This window comes from Sparus aurata, chromosome 24, assembly GCF_900880675.1.
Source record: "Sparus aurata chromosome 24, fSpaAur1.1, whole genome shotgun sequence".
Classification (NCBI taxonomy): domain Eukaryota; kingdom Metazoa; phylum Chordata; class Actinopteri; order Spariformes; family Sparidae; genus Sparus; species Sparus aurata.
The window spans coordinates 8897046-8918047 of NC_044210.1; the positions used below are offsets into that span (position 1 = coordinate 8897046).

General features: G+C 41.4%; 1 protein-coding gene and 2 long non-coding RNA genes across 3 annotated transcripts in view; 1 reads left to right on the forward strand and 2 right to left on the reverse strand.

Annotated features, from left to right (window-relative positions):
* mgat5 (alpha-1,6-mannosylglycoprotein 6-beta-N-acetylglucosaminyltransferase) overlaps positions 1 to 18389 on the forward strand; it is an 89362-nt gene extending 70973 nt beyond the window's left edge. The window contains exons 12-17 of the mRNA XM_030409957.1: positions 3202 to 3351; positions 8968 to 9114; positions 9192 to 9308; positions 11213 to 11287; positions 11528 to 11685; positions 14685 to 18389. Coding sequence (XP_030265817.1) covers positions 3202 to 3351; positions 8968 to 9114; positions 9192 to 9308; positions 11213 to 11287; positions 11528 to 11685; positions 14685 to 14883 — 846 coding nt within the window. The 3' untranslated portion in view covers positions 14884 to 18389. The remainder of the gene's footprint in view (positions 1 to 3201; positions 3352 to 8967; positions 9115 to 9191; positions 9309 to 11212; positions 11288 to 11527; positions 11686 to 14684) is intronic.
* On the reverse strand, positions 10394 to 11590 carry LOC115577133 (uncharacterized). The gene is made up of 2 exons (XR_003983029.1): positions 11455 to 11590; positions 10394 to 11328 (listed from the first exon to the last, which is right to left on the reverse strand). It is a non-coding gene; the product is annotated as an uncharacterized LOC115577133 (long non-coding RNA).
* Positions 13484 to 14738, reverse strand: LOC115577132 (uncharacterized). The gene is made up of 2 exons (XR_003983028.1): positions 14621 to 14738; positions 13484 to 14401 (listed from the first exon to the last, which is right to left on the reverse strand). It is a non-coding gene; the product is annotated as an uncharacterized LOC115577132 (long non-coding RNA).
* Positions 18390 to 21002: the final 2613 nt, after the last annotated feature.

The window sequence follows — 21002 nt, forward strand, 5'->3', positions numbered from 1 at the left end:
ATGCTGTTCTTCTGCGCACACACACAGGGTCACTCAAGCGGTCACAATAAACACACATCACACAAATCCAGCTGCCTTTAGAGACTATAGGATGTCTTTCCTTTAGTAGTGTTTTTTGTCCTTCTGCTCTAAGCACTCACAGTCATGTCACATGTACACAGCCCCAGAAATGTTATTAAAATTCCAATTTACAGCACGTTGCTCCCTCTCCTACTGTATCAGTACAGACAGTATTTACATACTCAATTTTTACATCTCTGCAGTGAAGGAAACGTGAAAAATGGTAATAATTCAATTTATTCAATAGTCTATAAGATAGTGGTCAGTAGTCAAAAAATAGTGAAAAATCTTCCCACAATTTCGCAAAGGGGTGTACTACTTCTTTTACTTTCATAAATGACAAACAAAAACAGCAAATCCTTACATATAAGTACCTGGAACCAGATAATCTTTGACATTTTTGCTTCAGATGATTGTTGGAGCTCTAATTTATACTGCATTTAAATTATTTTAAAATAATATTTTTTCGCCTTACTACAGGGAAGGTTCAAGTGTAAAAATAGGGGTTTTTACATGCACAGCCTTCTGTAGATTTTAAAAAGTGTGTGTGTATATATGTGAGTGTGTATGTGTGTGTGTGAGCCTCTTCTCCAGGTACCTACCGGTAACCTTCATTTTTAAATCCCTTCATACACGCACATAAATCCTCGCTCTGCTCTCCTGAGTGAAAAGATTACAGGATAGTGATTTCAACCTCTAATTAGGACTTCATCTCCCACACTCACACACTCTCTCTCTCTCTCTCTCTCTCTCTCTCTCTCTCTCTCTCTCTCTCTCTCTCTCTCTCTCTCTCTCTCTCTCTCTCTCTCTCTCTCTCTCTCTCTCACACACACACTCAAACTCACACTCACACACACACACACACACACACACACGGGCTGCTTTAGTTACAGCAGGCTGGCTGGAGGCATCTGATAGCCAGGCCTCCAGAGACCCTGACGAGCGGCTACCTGAAATTTAAACCCAAAAAGGAAGCACTGAGGTAGACACACGTACACACTTACCCACACACACACACACACATCGAGACTGAGAGCAGGGAAATGTCCTGGAGGCAGAACACTTTCAAAGGCAAGCTTGTGTGTAGGAGTTGTGAGTAAATTTGAAACGGGTAACTTTTAACAGTAATGAGGATTTGCTGCCCCGTGAGTGTTGAAACAATAGGTGATCAATGATATTCCTGTTTGGCAGAGTGTGTGTGTGTGTGTGTGTGTGTGTGTGTGTGTGTGTGTGTGTGTGTGTGTGTGTGTGTGTGTGTGTGTGTGTGTGTGTGTGTGTGTGTGTGTGTGTGTGTGTGTGTGTGTGTGCGCGCGCGCGCGCGTGCGTGCGTGCGTCTGTGAACATAACCGGTGAATGTGCCTTTGAGACATCCTGTCATTATGGAGAAAAAGGCTTTCATCTATACTGCCTCCCTGAAGTGCTCAGCTTTAAGAGCGTTCAGCTGGACTGTACGCTGCTCCCTGATGACTCCGTTTTAGAAAGTGCAGGACAAGTGAAAAAGACACATTTTGCACTTCAACAGAAGAAACATGGAGAATATTTCGTGTGAAAATTCGGCTGGGTTATACTGCAGTCATGTCCTCGTTTTTAAAAAAATCAAAGACCTGCTGTGACAATCGCGTGGGGACAATCAAAGGCCTTTTATTGTGTTTCCATCCAAATAAATTAACTCAACTCTTTGAAATGAAGCTTCTGCTTTAGAAGATGATAAAAGTAAACACATTATTGGCCAGTTCAAGAAACGGTTTTGTCAAAAAAGTCAACACTTTCGTGAGATTCCATTGAGACAATTCACCTTTTCACATCTTGCTACGCAGTCCACTTAACCCAGGCTCACACATACACTTCTTCCAGCATCTTTGATATCATTTGTAATTCTGTTTCATGACATGCTGGACTGTTTTTTACAAATCTGCAAACACATGAAAGAACGCAGAGGAAAATTCAGGCAACCTTAAAGGTGCCCTTGAAGATGAAAGCACACTTTTAGGCAAAGAAGAATGAATAATAAAAACATCCTTTTTTGGGGGGCATATAAATGGTTTAAAAGGATGAAAGGTTTGGGCCTCTCACAGTCTGTGTCAGGTGGATATACTATAACGGACTGATTATACCTGCTACGCTGAATAGGCAATGCAGTGGATGTTAACATTATTCTTTTACCTTATAAAATGACTTGACATGGAGTTAGAAACTCCAATAGCTAACGAAGTCACACATTTTTCTCATGGGTGATTTCCTGTGTGGAGCACAAAAACTAAAACCCCAAATTCAAGAAGTACTCGACACATTACTTACTCGACACATTTAGCATCCCCCACTATAAAGTTTGCAGTTGATTTTGAAAATGGATTGTTCAATGTCAATGCAGCAGAAACCGAGATATCCTGACTTTTACCAGGTCATCTGGAAATCTTTCTGAACAGGAAGAGGGCCAGACACATCTGAAGCAACTGAAACATGAGCATACAGATTTGTCTGGTTCTCAGACATTAACTTATCTTCATATGAAACATCAGGTGGACTGCCCCTTAAGACATTACAATTAAATTAAATTTGTATCTAAATGTCTTTATCTTCTAGACCTGGTCGACTGTTAAATCTGCTGGGCAGCATTCCAGTGTGATGGGAGTAGGCTGGATATGACTTTTGGTATAAAGGAAGCAGGTTTCATTGGCATGCTTTGAATGCTTCAGTGTCTTTTTCATCAAGGACATCCCGGATCAGGTAGACTTTAATAAACAATAGCGGGGTATTGTGCACACTGACTCTCTTTGCACAATGCTATTTTAAGCTTGGCCTTCCATTGTGGCCAGGTGGTCAGTCAGGTAGCTTGAACAAAAGTTCATCAGGCCACATAACAGAGTAATGATCCTGATCCCTTCTCAAAAAACAATGTAAATCAGAATGGTTCATTCAAGGAGGTTTTTCTCTGGATTAGACCAGCTTAACCTAGATAACCTAAATCATTTTATCTACATAATAAATATCAATTTGTGTCAGTATTTTGCAGAAAAGGTGACATTCTTTTTATTTTTCCTCTGTCGGAGAGAATGTTTTCCCGAGGATTATGGTTTGTGTACATCCCTGAATGAAGAATAATCAGTGAAAAAACTAAATCTATTGCCCTGTTTGTTCCAGGACAAAAAGAAATACCTGGACACCATCCACAGCTACATGGAGGTCCACGGCACGGTGCACGGCACCAGCACCGTGCACCTCCCCAGCTACGTCAAGAACCACGGCATCCTGAGCGGCCGAGACCTGCAGTTCCTCCTCAGAGAAACCAAGGTGAGTCCATCCGGCTGTAAATTGTCTCAGTTGAAAAAATGACCCTGCAGGGAAATAAAAGAGTGAGGGTACGGGGCTTATTAGGTGACTGTGAAAGCCACATACCACCTCCTACGCTTTTCCCGCTGACATTTTTTAAATGACCGAGAAACTGTGGCCCGGCTAACCTGCAGAATATCGAGGACAGTGTTGTCGTATTAAACCATGGCCTGTTTGTATGCGGCGAGGCTGTGAAACCTGCTCTGAATGTTCCTGTAATAGCAGTCGCTGTGACACTGAGACACTTGCTTTTAAAATATTATTTTGAATGAACTGAGCGCTTTCCTTAAAGAAATGCTCAGATCTAACTTAACTTAATTCACAGACACTAATTTTTTATTACATTAAAAAATGTGCCTAAATCCACTTGTAACTTACAGTGAAAGACATGTTAGAGAGCAAAGACATGATTCTTAAAAGAGATGTTGGATGATAAAATTAAAAAGTGTCTGTGAACAGAGGCCCTCTTATGAAAAGGACCTTGATCTAAGTGACTCTACTTTGTCTGAGTCCGTCCTCAGTCCAGCGGTCCACAGAAGCACTTCTCCATTCACGTCATGACTTGTCCCTTCCTCTCACCACTCAACTCACTCTCAGTCACAAAGACAAGGACACAGCACTAGTCCGCCGCCAGACTAGATCATACCGTGTGGAGTTACAGCTCTCAGCTAGACACACTTTATATGTTCACAAATTGTGAACTGGTGAACACAAATAGCTTTGTTTTGTGTATTGAAAGCTTCAAATTGGAGAGCCTGTTACCTCAAATTGTTTTGATAAAAATTAAGAACACAAATACACATTTAGCTATGAATAATGTCTGAAACAGTTGATGGTTGCAGTGCCAGATTTGACACTTAACAATTCAGTGCTTAATTTTAAATTTTTTAAGACAAAATAAGGTCTGACACAGCTAGCGAGCTAATTAAGTTGCTTAATCTGATAACCTTCAATTATTTAAGACGATTATGATTTGGAGCAGCTAGCTAGCCAATTAAGCTTACATTAGCGCCATCAGTTGATTGAAAATGCTGACCCTGTCTGTCTTTGTAATGTATCACACAGTCTCAGTCACGGTCTTAAACTACATGTTTTAGGTTTTTTTTTAATTGCTTTATAATATTGTGCTAAAAGGCTGAATCAAAAGCTAAAGAATTAGCATTCTGACGAGTTCATGATCCATGAAGAAGACATGGAAATAAAGTAACAGCATTGCTCGTATATTGTCCAGTGTAGAGCTAGTTGGTTAGTTCTGATATTTTAAGCTTGATAGGAAAAAATGGAAGATCAGACTGTTATTTCACCACTACTTTGTTAGCTAGAAATACTTTATTTTCAAACAGTTTTAGTCACTTTAAAAAGCTTTTTGGATGAGGACAAACCTCTGTGTTTGGCTTACAAAGGGCTTTCTTGGGTACAGTAAGTCGGGGTTCCCTAAAGTCAATTAAGAGCGAGACAGAGCTGCCAACATTAGCAAAAACTCCAATAGCATCCAAGACCTGGCATCCACAGTGAGGAAATGCAGCACACTGTACGTGCTAGTTGTAAACTTGAACTTTTATTAACCTTAACCAGTAACCTACACATACATTAGTTAGTTAATGATGTGCTACTTGTCCTTTGAACTATGTTACTGCTGGATATAGTTAGCTTGTTATCCAGACATACCATCTGCTACCATTTGCAGATGTTGGAGCCGATAAACACACTGTTAAATCCATTCCTTGCATTCTTACACTCGTGTGTTTTTGGTTTGGGAAAGGCTAAAATCTCCACCCTCCAAACTCTTGAAATCCCTCTTATCAGACTCATGCACAATATTTCTGTATGGTTGCTGAGCTATGATTGGACAATCAGTGAAGGAGTCAAGCTATAAATTAAATGACCCAATCCACTTTTCTTTTACGTTCACGACACGTGGGGAAGCAGTGAATATCCACTTAATTTTATGGAGTTGCCCATCGCCATAGGGGAACGGAATTAAAATAACATGGGCCTTAAAAACCAGACAACAATGTGTGCTGAAGGTGAAAACAGTCATTAGTGCTGGCACTGAAAGATGTAGTCTGTCCTTTTGGCTCCAGTCGTCATCCTTTTCAGAAGAATAAGGTGGAAGAGAGCTTCGATTTCTTCAACCTCTGAAACCAGACGCTTTCCCATCAGCCCAGGGAGGGAGGGAGGGAGGGAGGGAGGGCGGAGAAGCAGACAGAGCGAGGAGAGAGACATCAGACAAGAGCTGGGGCAGGGATAAAAAGGGAGCGAGGGAGCAACAGATCATGATTCAGACTTTTATAGAAAAAAAAGATGGATTGAGATTTAAACTCCCTTTTGTGCTGAAAAGATTCTGAACGCGGCTTTAGCCAAAAACCATTTTTGGCCGGTAAATCCAGCTCTGCACTGAGCACCTGAAAACCAAAAATCCAGTGATGTTGGAGGCTTTTGGAGCGAAGAGTGAAGGTGTATTCAGCAGTGGAGCAGATCATTAAAGTGTTGAAAAACAACACACAAAAATACTGATGCCAGAGTGAGTTTTAGTACGCTGGATTAAAGTAGCCTTGCAGGATAACTTTCACTAGAGATGCAGTACAATAGAAAAATTCCATATCCGGCCCATGAAGCTCACAAAAACCCATTTTAACCGCAGTGTTGTTAAGCACTTACAAGGAAAACAAGGAGGTGCTGTTGCACAGTTTTCCAACAACACATTGACTGTTAACGTGCAATCAGCTAACCATCCTCGTGGGGATTTAACTATTGACAGAGTGTGTTGTAAAAATACTTGTGTTGATGTCTGACATTGTTTTTTTTCTCTCAAACAAAATATCCTGAAATAAACTCTGACGTGCTGTTCTGTGTCAGTGATCTAAGCTCTGAAGTGAGGTGAGCTTTACTGTGTCATGTCGCAGACTGACGGAGACAAAGGGCTCTGATTTTTCTGACTTTGCTTCGCTTCCATCTCATACGTCTAACTCTGTTTAATTGGCTCCTACTGTCTGCCTGTGGCTTGTCTTACACGTGTTTCTTATTTTCCTACTCCTTCCACACACCCATCGCATTATATATTAACCACAGAACTCTATATGAAACGGGAAAGAAGTTCTGTTTTGGAACTCATTTCACTCGTCTTGTACATCTGGTTTGTCGTCACATTCCGCATAGTAGAAAACAAACACATCCCCTGGCAGGTGCTGGAATTAGAAAATGCCAATATAAAACAGCCTAATTAACTCGCTGGCTCATTAAACTCAGCGACCGCATTGTTTAATTGATGTGGCGCGGGGCTGCTGCAGCGCTACCAGACTCCAAGCATGTCGTGTGGGAGCACAACGGTGATATGGTTCTCCGTCACCTCGGTATGGTCAGCTCATCAACTTAAATTTGCATGTGAGTCGCAGATAAAGATTTTGGAGTTATATTTATCAGCGTACGTGCTCTCGATAACTTCCTGTTCCTCTTTGTGCGATACATTTGGCAAAGGCCTGCATTGTACTTTCATGACATCTCTGTTACGGTCCGTCACATGCAACTGTTTGTGTGCCTTCTCCCTGGGTGTTGTTGCTTGAAGCAGTGTGTTTATATCTGGTTATAAATGAACACAAAGGCAGCATTCTCCAACGAATCAATGAAACAGCAGCTCTGATCTTAGAGCGGCGGATCTTAGAACCAGGACGTCCTTGAACCAGAGTACACAAAACTGCTTCAATGCAAGGAAGCGCTCACAGGAGACGCAGAGATCGTTTCTTTCCTCTCCACCGTTGAGTCGTTCAGTGTGTATGGATTCAATAGATTCAATGCCCCCCCCTCCCTCCTCCCCTCCCCTCCCTCCCCTCCCCTCCCTCCCCTCATTGCCCCCTATAAATAGTAGGTGACTGTTTCTCAGCATTGAGGAGCTTTTGCATGCACGCACACACTCAGAGAAAGAGATTGAACGTGCTCTGCTGCCACCTGTTGGCAGAAGTTTGTCGCTAACAACACTCTGGTTCTGTTCACATGTAAAGCTGAGTGGAGTGTGTGCTGACATGCTTCATGGTACAGCTCTGCATTGTGCGTTAAAGACACTGTGTTGACTTTCTGTTGTGTTCCTCCAACACAACTCGCACAAACCGGTCATTGTAGCTCCAGTAAATGAGCCTCTAGCCTCTTTTACCACCGCCACCACCTCCCCCTCCACTCTCCTCGACCCTCATCTCTGTGTTTCTGGATAACTGTCTCTTTCTCCTGTGGACACGCCGCTTCTGCAAATATTTGCTCTTCCCATCCAGGAGGAGTGAACTTGTTATTAGAGCCTCCTCCAGCTTCTCTATAGGTACAGTGTTTACTTTAAAGTGTGTGAGCACAACTGTTGGCTGTATCTGAACACCCACAGAGGATACAGTGTGTAAACTATTACTCTCTCCACTAAACTATGAGCCTTCAGATCACCTCACATCACACCTTTACCTATTCATGTCTGTGTTTTTGTTTTCAAAGGTTTAATTAGCTTTGTACTCACATTACCTAACATGCATCCATTCCTCTTGTTCATACTGGCCACTGAAAAAGTGCTAACACAATTTACTATACAGCGCTGGGGGAGAAAATGAGGAATAGATGACTGTCGGCCAGGTCAGTTATCCGAATCTGCACAGTATCTAGTAACTAAAGTTATCAACTAAACGTAGAGGAGCAGAAGTATGAAGTAACAGGCAAGAGAAACACTCAAGTACCTCAAAATGATGTTAAGTAAAGTACTTGGGTAAATAATTATCAATAAAAGCAACATAAACTTATGATGTTGAATACAGTTAGTACTGCACTTACAGTACCAGACAGTTAACCTGAGTCAACACACCAGTAAGTCAGTAGGTTCCCAAACTGGGTCGTAAGATAATTAAGAGGAAATAAAAGCAGAAAGAACCAATTACTTTATTCGCTTTTCTTATGTTTTTCCTCATAGATTTACTGATAATTTGAGTTTTTGTACTCTAAAAGTTATACAAGTGGGACCAGGATGTTACTCTGAGGGTGAACAGGATGGAGTTGGACCACTGATCTCAGTCAGTGGAAACAGTTTGCTGAAGTAGAGCAGACCAGGCTCATTCCGAGACTGACTGATCGAGCTCTGGTGGTGTATAAATATTGCTTTATATGAGTCATTTCAGATTCGTACAGTGGTCTAATTGTGAGCATCTTGAGAGTTGGTTAATAGTTTTTCCTTAATTGGCTGCTACTGTTGTGTGTTTCCATCTGCAAAATCTCCACAGAACTCCCTCTGTACCAAACCTCGTAGCCTTTAGGGAGGAATAAACATTAGAGGGATGTCTTCACATTATTCTGCTTGTTTTTCCTCCCTTGTTTCATGGAGAAAAAGTGCTGCCTCGACTTTTTTCTTTTGCTGATAACATGGGAGGTTTCCATCAACACGGGCTAACTGCTGCTATCAGCAAACAACCGAAACTCCTCGACATGGCCAATGAACTTATACACACCTCTACACTTTGCACCTTCTTTGATCCTCTGGTTATTTCAGTAGCTGCAGTTCTCTGTGAAGTTTATACTTGAATTAATCTAGAGGTCTTGCTTTTCTCTCCTCTGCAGCTGTTTGTGGGTCTGTCCTTCCCCTACGAGGGTCCCGCCCCCCTGGAGGCCATCGCCAACGGCTGCGCCTTCCTCAACCCCAAATTCAACCCGCCAAAGAGCAGCAAGAACACAGACTTCTTCAAGGGCAAGCCCACGCTGAGAGAGGTGAGCGTTTCTCCTTTGCTCGACAGGCAACCTTTAAAAGCTGGGTTTGTTTTTCCTAACCTCCACTCTCTCCGCAGCTGACCTCTCAACACCCCTACGCTGAGGTGTACATCGGTCAACCCCACGTGTGGACGGTGGATATAGAGAACTCTGCAGAGGTGGAGAGGGCCATCCGGTCTATCCTCAGCCAGAAGGTAAACACAGAAGTAGACACGAGAGGATGAAACGTGTTCAGGCGGTTAGGAGAGGGTTCAATATTGTTAATGCCCTGATTTCAGTTCCAATTTCTTATTAAGTATCATTGTTGTTTCATTGTGCTTTATACAGGGTTCGTATGGGTGCTTGAAATCCTTGAAAGTGCTTGAATTTCAATGTTGTGTTTTCAAGGTCTGAAAAGTGCTTGGATTTTAGTTTAAGTGCTTGAAAGTGCTTGACATTATAACTCTGTGTCTTTCACAAAATTGGGATCAGACTGGATAATTAATGTCTGAAGTTTTTGCTATTATAAAATATAATTTTAGATGTTTACAGCATGATACAATGTACATAACTGTGATAAAAAGTGAAGAAAAAAAATCACAAGTATATATATTCCCTTAGATACGTATTTCACCCCAGCAATAAGGTGCTGGAAAATCTTAAAAATGACCCTTAAAAATGCTTGAAAAGTGCTTGAATTTGACCTTGAAAAAAGTGTACGAACCCTGTTTATAGCAAGTGCAGCTGCAAAGGAAAAATATTTTTAAGTGATTGTTTGGAAAAAAATACTTTCCAATTTGTTGGAGCTCATGTGGATGTAACCAAAGTCCATGTTTGGTGCAAAACCCCAAAAGAGATTGAATTTACTCTCCATTCAACAAAGAAATGAAGCAATTCACATTTAAGGAGCAACAAGAGATATATTTTCAATTTGTTACTGGAGAAATGGCTTAAACAACTATTTGATCATCAAAATTCTGTCTGTTTCACTGCCAAAGGAGACCAAAACGTGTTGGAAATGCAAGAAAAACAATCAAAGGTCTATTTCAGATCTTCATTGAGAGAGTCTCTTAAATGTTTGTTTGTGTATATATATATATATATAAATAAAATCTCTTTTCACGAATGAATAAACAAACTGACCTTAAAGGACAGCACAGTTAAACACTGTTTTGCTTTGTTTATATGTGGCGGACCCTGCCGCCTTTCTAGCTTCAACCGGTGTTCTGTGGACCTTATTTTCCTCTGAGAACAGCTTGTTTATTCAGTAATGGAAAAAAAGTTTATTACCTCATTAATATTGTATTCATTTCAGTTAGAGTTGGAATTTATTTTTAAGATAACGCACAATTTAAAAACAAGGGGACATCAATAATTTAAACTGTAGTAGACGAACTACACGATACAAAACATTAATGGACATGAAATCATTGGGGGCACCCAGATATACAAATAAATAATTTACACTTACAAATAATTACACACATGTGCTGCTTGGAGCTGCAGCTATTGACCTTCTGTCCTGATTAATCTGCTGATTACATCATCATTTAGGTTATAAAATATCAGAGAGCAGCGCAACATCGTCACAAATTCCCTCAAACCCAATGATATTTAGGCTCCACTCACATTAGACAAAGAAAAGCTACATGTCGATGATCTAAATCAGATGGCCTGACTGACAGAAATGCTAAGATTGAGGATGAGTGACAGTAGAAAAGACAAGATCGTGTTCCGTCTTCACGTCGGGGCCCATGCATATTTAACAGCCGGGTTCTGGACCTCTTGTTTGTTGTGCTCCGCCGAGCGATTCGGAACAATGGCTTTGTTCAGCAGACAAGCCTCAGAGCCTCATATGCTTCGTGATCCGTGGCGAGCTGCAGCCTACCAGGCTCCAGCTTGGCTCGGGCTCCTTCCCTCCCCTCTCCTCCTCCGACTCGTCTTTCTCCCTTCACACACAGTCACTTAGTGCACAACAAAGCTTCAGTTGTTGGTCCTCTCTGCTTGAAGTTTCAGACTGTGGACAGGACTCAAAAGATGACATACAGTGAAACAGGCTCATGCAGAGTGTCCTCTCCTGACACTTCTTCTTTGACCTGTTGTATGTTTGTGTGATCAGATTGAGCCCTACCTGCCCTACGAGTTCACCTGTGAGGGGATGCTGCAGAGAGTCAACGCCTTCATTGAGAACCAGGTACTGCCTCCACAACCGTCACCTCTGCATAAAGACTGAGACTGATTTAAAACATTTATTCATGTGTCACATTAAAAGTATATAAAATACTGTATTCTATGATGTATTTCTTTACCTTTGTTGATGTATATAAATCTAAATGGAATAAGTCACTCAATCCTCCGTACCTGACTTTGTTGATGTACCTCGACTGTTGTTGAGCCGGTCTGCAGTACTGATGTGTGTCTGTTGTGTGGTCAGGACTTCTGCCACGGTCAGGTGATGTGGCCCCCGCTCAACGCTCTGCAGGTCAAACTGGCCGAGCCGGGACGCTCCTGTAAGCAGGTGTGTCAGGAGGAGCAGCTCATCTGTGAGCCGTCCTTCTTCCAACACCTCAACAAGGACAAGGACCTGGCCAGGTGAGAGAGAGAGAGAGAGACACACACACACACACACACTTTGACTTTTAGCCACCTTTACCAAAACACGTCTGTGTATTCATCGCAGCACTATACACAGAGGGAGCGGTAGGTAGAGAAAGAGAGAGGGAGGAAGAGGTAGAGGCATAGACGTATATACATATACATCACTTTTGCGGTTTGGTCCGTTGCTGTGATACGTCGACGTCGCCGCCATATTGGATATGGCAGCTCTGCACAAGTCAATGGAGTTATCTTTATAAAGCTCCTTCTACAAAATGCTGCAAGTTAATGCCTCTCATTTACACATTCACACATGTACGGATATATTCAGAAAACAGATAGGTACCAAAAACAACATATGTAACGTTCTCTGAGGATTATAAACATTAACTACTCCTTAAATGTTCAGTATACAGGTCGGCACCAAACCACAGGATGGATTTAAAAAAAAAAAAAACTGTAATGAGTGTTTACAGCTCCCAATGTATGTAACTCTGTTACTGTGATGATAAATGACAATTAAATATTGAATTTGTGTCTACAATGAACAGATCCTGACATGTTAATGTGACATCTGTCTACCAAACTGTCAACTTGGTTAATTTAACTTAAATATGGACAGCTGACTTCATATGAGTGAAAACCTCTGAGAGACTCTTTGTCTGTCACATCCTGTTAGCTCAGCAGGGTAAAACCAGGGTTGGAAGTTTTGAGGTTGTGGGTTTGAGTCTTGATTGATTTTCGAGTGTCGAGGTTCAAAAGAGTGAAATGTGAAAGAAACAAAGAGCATCGGTCAGATCCAGTAGCTGATAGACGTCTGGTCAGCAGTTCTGAGGTTGCAGGTTTGATTCCTGTAATACTCAGTTAAGTCTGGAGGTTGGGGGTTCAAACCCTGGGTAGTTCATGTGATTTTTAAACCTGATGTCCAAAACAAAGTGTGAAATCCTCTCAGTACCAGAAGTTTATCCCCAGTTCTTTAGCTCAGGAAGATAAAGTGCTGCTTTGAAGACTGAAGGTTGTGGGTTCAAACCTTGATTGAGTTTTGAATGCTGCTGTCCACCTGTCTGATCCAGCAGCTCAGGTGGACACTCTACAGGTCAGAGTTTGATCTCATGAGACTCAGTGACTTCTGAAGTCCAACACTGAAAAATGAAAACTTAAAAGCGCTCAGAGAAGAGATGTGTCAGAAGATCCTGACTCTTTATAAAGTTGCTGCTCAGAAGAAGGAGTGAAAACCTCTGAGAGACTCTTTGTATGTCACATCCTGTTAGCTCAGCAGGGTAAAACCAGGGTTGGAAGTTTTGAGGTTGTGGGTTTGAGTCTTGATTGATTTTCGAGTGTCGAGGTTCAAAAGAGTGAAATGTGAAAGAAACAAAGAGCATCAGTCAGATCCAGTAGCTGATAGACGTCTGGTCAGCAGTTCTGAGGTTGTGGGTTTGAGTCTTGACTTGGTTTGGATTTGATTCTTATAAAACTCAGTGAAGTTTGAAGTACAGAATGAAAAGCGCCCAGAGAAGAAGTTGAAGTGCTCGGTGGACTGGTAGTGCGGTGGGTCTGTTCCCGGCTTGTAGTCACCACCGCGGTGCTTGCACAGGTTCGACTCCTGCCTCGTCCTGCCTGGAGCCGAAGGGGGGGGCTGTGTCCTCTCCCCGGGGTTTCTCAGAGATGGAAGCAGGGGGTTATGGGAAAATGAACCATCAGCAAGTGAATTTTTATTGAAATGTGAGGCATCAGAGCAGGATGAAGTCTTTGTGTTAACGCTGGCTGAGTCATGAAACTTGCTCATTACATCACGTCATGTTTCAATCAATCTTTATTTGTTAATTTCATAATTGCCAAAAATAAGTCATCTCATGACACGTTCCAGACTGAGCAGGTCTAAAGCAAACTCCTTGATGACTTCATCTGCAGAGAGAGACATTTCCCTCATGAGCAGCAGCTGCTGACAGAGGAGAGAAGAGACAGGGTCAAGAGTTGTTCTGCTGTGAAGTGGTCAACTTCCAGTAGAGTCGGAGAACAAGACGAAACATGACGTGACTAAAACTTTGAAAGTTGGGCGGCGTCTGTAGCTGCGAGTTGATGATGCAGATTGTGGCCTTGGTCACCACGTCTAGTTCTAGAGGAATAAAAGATCAGAACGTGAAATCATCCTTAAGTTAGTCAAACAACCTGCAGATGCTGTTGTTGAGTAGCTCAATGTGTAGAGCTTCAAGATTTGAGGTTGTGGGTTTGAATCTGGAGTCGCTGTGGTTCAAGAAACTGCTGATCTTGATTGAAATCTATAATTTTTTGGAAAAAGTTAATTTTTCAGAAATAAATCTGAATTACAATGATTTTTAAATAATTTCCAATATGTTGACTATTAACATATTATACTTGGAAATGCATGTCAGGCTCTGGTTCTTATAGACACAGATTCAATATTTAACTGTCATTTATGATCACAGTAACAGCGTCACATTGGCAGCTGTAAACACTCAAAAACTTTACTGAACATATAAGGTGTAGTTAACATTTATAAATCATATGTTGTTTCTGGTACCTGTTTCCTGAATATATCTTCATATAAATGAGAGGCATTGACTTACAGCACTTTGTAGAAGGGTGCTTTATAAAAGTTCACTCCATTGAACTTGGCAGAGCTGCCACATCCAATATGGCGGCGACGTTGACGTATGGTCCAACGCTAGATGAGGCGTCTGTGTATATATGTCTATGGGTAGGGGGAGAGAGAGGGACACACACCATAAGTTTTAGCCGGTGGCAGCACACAACAGGTTTAGATTAAGTTGTTGTCATCTGGAGTGGTGAATTATGATGTGCTGCAGTGTCACATTGTCACCACTGGAGGGAGCAGTTTGCTTACAACATGAGATGGGTAAAGGCTCCTGACTGATGCAGAGGAACAGGACTGTAGTTAGTGTGTTCCTACCTTGCAGCTGAAGACTTCTTACAGTGACGATGGAGTTAATTTGACCCTTCTGTCTCACCGTCAGGTTCGGAGTGGACTGTCAGACGGTGGAATCGAGCGCCGACACCGTGGTCCCGGCCTACAGCTCGACTCGCCACCACTGTATCTTCCAGTCAGACCTGCTGCTTTTCAGCTGTGCGGGCGCCCACCCGTCAATGCAGCGCATCTGCCCCTGTCGCGACTACATGAAGGGCCAGGTGGCGCTGTGCAAGGACTGCCTATAGCAGCAGCACACGGGCTGACAGGAGGAGGGGGAGCTGACGGAGGATTGGCTGAGGGGGAATGAAATGACGTTGGAGCAGCTTATTGAGACTTTTTTTGTGGGAAGCTGTCTGGACAGAAACATTCACAGGACCGCTTCTGTTCATCATATTTATTGTTTTCAGCTCCTGGATGTGAAAGCAGCCGACCTGAACATCCGCCACCCCTCTGAATCACCAGCGGTGGCGCTGCGAGTCCGAGAAGAGATGTAAAATTACTTGAATCAACAAAGGGAGTGGGTGTTAGGCTTTAAACTCGCAGCTGATGAGCTCTCCTGGCAGACTGCACACATCAGTGACTGCCTGGAGGAGGAGACTCACCCCTCTGACTGACAGCTGCCCAGCCCCGCCCCCCACCCACCCACCCCACATCCACCTGAAACTGTTTATTCTTTAGGTAGGTTTGCACTGGACTGGCATGCCTGAAGGCCCACACATACACATACATATACACACATATATACACACACATATATACACACACAAACACAGGCTAACAGACGAGCTAAAGAAGAACCCAGTTTTACACTGTAACGACTCGTTCCTCACTTCTGGACTAAAGTGACGGAGCGGACATGTAACGTAGATATTTTTATCATCTCCTGACACGACTTAAAGCGGTCCTCATCCCCCTTTAAAGACAGGAAGTGCAGTTGTGATTTTCATACGTTTAAGCTGCACATTTAAATGATAGGCGTTTTATTTAAAAGATGATCAAGCGTGTGTGTTAATACAAAAGGCCAGTAGAGAAACTGTTTCAGCGCACCATCCGGTACTACGCACACACACACAGACACACACACCGAGAGGTAGCTAGAGCTGTCGTGTACGGAGTCGCCATGTCGTACGATGTCGTGAAGTTGTGTTGTAGATAATAGGCCGTCATCAGTAGCCGTGGTAACACCTAGATGCATCGCAGCCGAGGCCAAGAAGCCCGAGGAGACACATGAAACCTTCCCGAGATGTTTGTCTTTTCATACACAACGTTAGAAACTACAAAATCATCTCAAGACAACGGCTGTAAATCCTTTCAAGCAACATAAACATGCCAACAAAGCGTCCTGCAAACGCAAAAAACCTCGCATCTCCTTGTTTTCTTTGGATAATCATTAGGATTTGAATTTGACAGAAGAAAATGAAAATAAATTCTTGTGGTGAATGGAAAAAGTGCACTACGTTAATCTATTTGCAGAGGTTTAACAAGATATTAGTAACACTGTATAATGTTCATATGGGTTTAAAGTTGCTTTTTTATTTATTTTGTATACAGATCTTTATCGCTGTGTTTTGCTGGAAATCTTTGTTCTTTTTATTTATAGAAGGGGTCCTATTCTTTTTTTTTTTTTCCTTTTTATAGATTTTTATTTATGGAGAGTAATTTAAAAAAAAAAAGTACGCGTGCTTATCTTTAAGTGTGTGAGCGAGAGAGAGAGAGAGGGAGGCTTTGTCTGCTTCTGTTCAGCTTCCAGCAGTGATGTGAGGAGAAAGCGGCGACAGTGTGTCGACTGAAGGAGCGAGTTGCACCCTGATATGGATTCGTCTCTAAATTTTGGGCACGAATCGGGACAGAAAAAGTTGTTTTGTAAGCACATAAATTAAACTTTCTTGAGGAATTATAATCAGTCAAATAATATTTTAAAGCCAAATCTTAAGATTGGCGTCACGCTGTTTTTATAGAGTATCAAATCAGGTTTTTATTGTTAAAACATATTTTATTCCTTAAATGGCCAAAAATTATAATGGGGTTTGGCAAGCTACAGATTTTTAACTGCCGAAGAAGAATCACTTCCTCCTCTTCCTCTCATCACTGCCTCTTGAGGACGGACAGCAGCAGCCTCATACACTTTGTGCTTTGATTTCTAATCAGTTTCTTTGTTTGCACCATTACAGCAGCAGTGTACAACCTGTACTCTCACTGTGTCATCTCAGACTGGTTTATGTTTTGTTTGTAAAACAGGTCGGTGATCTGCTGCCAAGTTAGTGTTTTAAAGAACATGATGTGCCTTTTCATGGTTAAGTTTGGTTCTGTTTTAGTTATCAGCGTTCAGTCCCAGATTTAACTCCACTGATGAGATAAAGTCTAAATCAGTTTAAATATTTAATCTAATTTTATCTTAAATCTGTTAATTTATTCAGTCCAGGCCTTGTGATTTGTTAAATTTTGGTGGAGTTGCTCAGGAAAAGGACTCTGATTGGTTAGGGATGAGAAAGGATAATATCAGTGTTAGCCACCAGACTCCTGTCAGTGGATTTACAAGTTCTACAGTAATCGATTACCTGATCTCAGCAGCAATTTGCTTTCAGAAACATTTGGTGTCTTTTTTCCTTTCGATAAACTCTTTCTAGTAGAAGCTGTGTATAAGCTGATGTGGTAGCACATGTACTGTATGTGGTTTTATTGCCTTAAACTGATCGATTGAAGCCGACTTCGACAGTGATGACAGAAACGGTGTTCTTTCATCTGAATGATAAGGTTCAAGATATTTTGTCATTTTGTTATTGTCAACAAACTTCAGTCTGTCTCTATAGACTTTCTGTGGCTCCGCACTATAAGCCCTGGATGTACATCTTTAAAAAAAAATGGCTCAAATACAAAGTTTGATGTTTTAAAAATGCTCAGTGGTTTAATACGATAAGCTAATTGTTACTCAATTAAGAGGAAGTAGCACATTTGTTGGGGACTATTTTCAGCTGCGGGTGAATCCACACAAGCTCTAGAGAATATTTCAGCCCAGTCAAGCCAGCGCAACAGTGGCTCACTTTATTTTTCCTTTCCTCTTTTCATGAGATTTGTTGACAGTAACAGAGAGAGGGAATATCGCCACACTCGTACATGTCAGAGTTGGGAATGGTTCAGTCCAGTTCACACTAGAAATCTAAACAAATAGTGAAACTTAGCTTCCGTTTCTTTTCCATAAAAAAAAGGCAAAAAACATTTCCATCTCCAACGATGCATCTTAATAGTTAGACCAGTGACGTGTATCTCTTTGATCAGCTGTTCAATCTCTGTTTTGTTGCTGTAGAAGCCTTATTTTCTTCATGTTTTGTCGGCCGTATTTGAAGCATGCTGTCGGTCAGATGATCAACTGTTTGGGCTCAAGAGAAAAATCAGCTGTGACTGGAACTCAGAGCCATCAGCTAAGGTTGTGTTCACCTGTCTTTTTTCCGTTCACCATATCTGTCTTTGTTAACCTCGGCATCGAATGTCTCCATTGTAAAAAAGAAAACATGCTACTTACAGGCGTACAAACATGTATCGAGCTGTCTTTTCAATCTCAACCTTGTTCGCAGCCGTCAGTCAGCAACTAGTATCTGAAACAAGAAGAGTGAGAGGTGACGATTGTGGTCCGAGAGCAGCGAAAAAAGGTGAAGAACGCAATGACAACATTCTTTTGTTTGTTTTTCACAGTCCTTGACGAGTAAGAGGGATATAACTTTATTTTTAAATAAACATTTTTTCTGTGACAAAAGGCTCCGACTCTGGTTTAATATTTGTTTTACATCACAGCAATACAGATTCAGTATTTACAATCGGCACAGAGGAGTACAGCTGAGTCTCACAGAGAGTATGTGTGTGTGTGTGTGTGTGTGTGTGTGTGTGTGTGTGTGTACGTGTGTGTGTGTGTGTGTGTGTGTGTGTGTGTACGTACATATGTCCATCTTGTGTGTTTCACTAAGTCATACAGATACAGAGGTACATTTGCGCCACAGTGTTGAGCACAGATTTGCCTGTAGAGCACATAAATTATTCTTCTGGAGAAATTATAACCACACAAAGAATAATTTAGCCAGAGTGCGTTCTGAGGGTTTCAGAGGGAACAACAGGGATTCTGAGGACAAATGAGCTGAACTGAGTGAGCTCGTCGTGTTCTTGTGTGGATAATAGCCATCAGATACTTTGAGCACAGAACAGCAGCGTTTCTACATCATAACAGAGCTGAACTGATTATGATTGGATGTCGATCAAAGGAAAATTAATGGGCAACTGTTATGATAATTTGTACATTGTTGGAAGTATTTTTTTAACCCACACGGTCTTCAGTTAACTTCCCAATGTTCATGTTTTATTCAAACTGAATGTACTGGTAAGATGCAGAAAGTAAGCGGTACTGGGCTCAAAAGTTCAAGTCTCAAGTGTCACTCTGCCGGCTGTGCTCAGATTATAAAAAGCTGCAAATACATGTTAAAAGAAACGAAAATAAAACGGCACAAACACTGACTTATATTCTCATTGTTTTTATGTTTTCACTAGAAACATCTTGTCGGCCACAACAGCCTCGTTTTAGATTCAACAGTTAACAGAAAATAAATGAGATTAATGTAATTGTCGTCAACAGACTAACATGACAATAACTAAACCACTACATGGATTGTAACTAAGTAAATCTACCAAGGTACTGTACTTAATCACAATGTGGAGGTAAATATTGTACTTTTGAGTCAATACATTTGATAGTTACTTTGCAGATTACATAAATCAATTTATTTTATTGGCAATTGGATTAAATACTAAATATCTGATTCAAGACTTGTCCAGACGGGTAATCAGCTGACTCATAGTATACAGCATCTACATACATATAAACATGTATATATTTTTTTTTTCACTTTTATTTAATATCAAAGTAATATTTTACCACAATAGCTTTACTTTTACTCAAGTTCGACTTTTGGGTACTGACAAAACAATTTATGTGCTTCCAAAAGTATTTCTCTGTGCTCAATGTCTTGCATGCTTAGACATTTTTGGCGCAAAATTGTACTCAGTATAGCCTAAAAACACCACTTCTGTATCGAAATAAGTCTTTAAATGTAACACAAATTAACACCTTAGTGTGCTGTATAAACTGGTCTCACGTCACAGTGTGTACATTCAGTTACAGTCACTGCAGCAAACACAGACTTGAGGAAAACCTATGAATACCGATTGCCCTCCCGCCCCCTCGGATCAATGACAACCCAAACTGCACCTGATTGTTACATTCACGTTCCACAGTCGAACACTGATCAGTAAGATTAAGGCTTTGGAGCTAAAGATGAGCACAGAAACAGCTCGGTGAATGATCTGAACATGTTATTCGATACTGATGACGTACTTCAGTAAATAACAGCTTCAGTTTGTGCTTTTTTACATATTCACATGTCAGGCTGCAGCTCCAACTGGCAGCACGGTAATAAAGTAAAGCCAAGCTGATGATCTGCTAACATCAGAACTAAATACAGTATCTCATAAAAAAAAGCTTGTTGTCTTTTGTTATAAATTCACCAGTGGATGATTAACATCTACCCGCCTCATTACTCCTTTTTACTGCTCAAGTCAAACAAAGTTAAATCAGCAATGGTCCTTTTGAATCCCAAAACAAACAGCAGCTCCAGATAAGAGAGGACACATGTTGATTCTGGAAACAATATCGAGAAGACAAATATTGACTTGTGCGTTGTCCAAAAACAATCACTGCAGCGAGGCCGTGATGTGGGAACAGCGATCAGGCGTCAAGTACAGAAACAAAGTCAGAGCAGCGTTTGACAGCGTCACGGCTCAAAAACTGTAGTGTTTGAAACGAACATGATCCTGCAGATGCAAACGGACTGGGCTCAGTCTTGCTATCTGACATGTTTTCTACCAAGCAGTTGCAATCCTTCACAGTATGGTATTTAAATATTTCATGAGAAAATTAAAGAGCTCTAAATCACAACCGATTGCGTTGTAAACTAAGTTTTCTGCACACTGTCGGCGCTCACTTCTTTATAGATATGTTTCGGTCCTGAGACAAGAGGACATTATTTTAGTCACACTATATGGTTACAAACCCAAGACACAACACAACAACTTATGCACTGATTACATCCCAAACAAAAGGCAACCAGAACAACAGCTGCGGTCCAATAGTATGGTACGTTGCTGGAAAACATCATGAGGTTGATGAGAGTCATTCATAAGGACACAGAAAAATACCTCTGCCTTGCTAAGACAATCACTCCTTTCCTATTGTAAAGGATGGGCCAGTGTCCCCTTCCTAAAGGAGATAAGAAAGGAAGCATTTAAGCACCTTTCATTAACACTCAGAGAATTCAACCAGCTC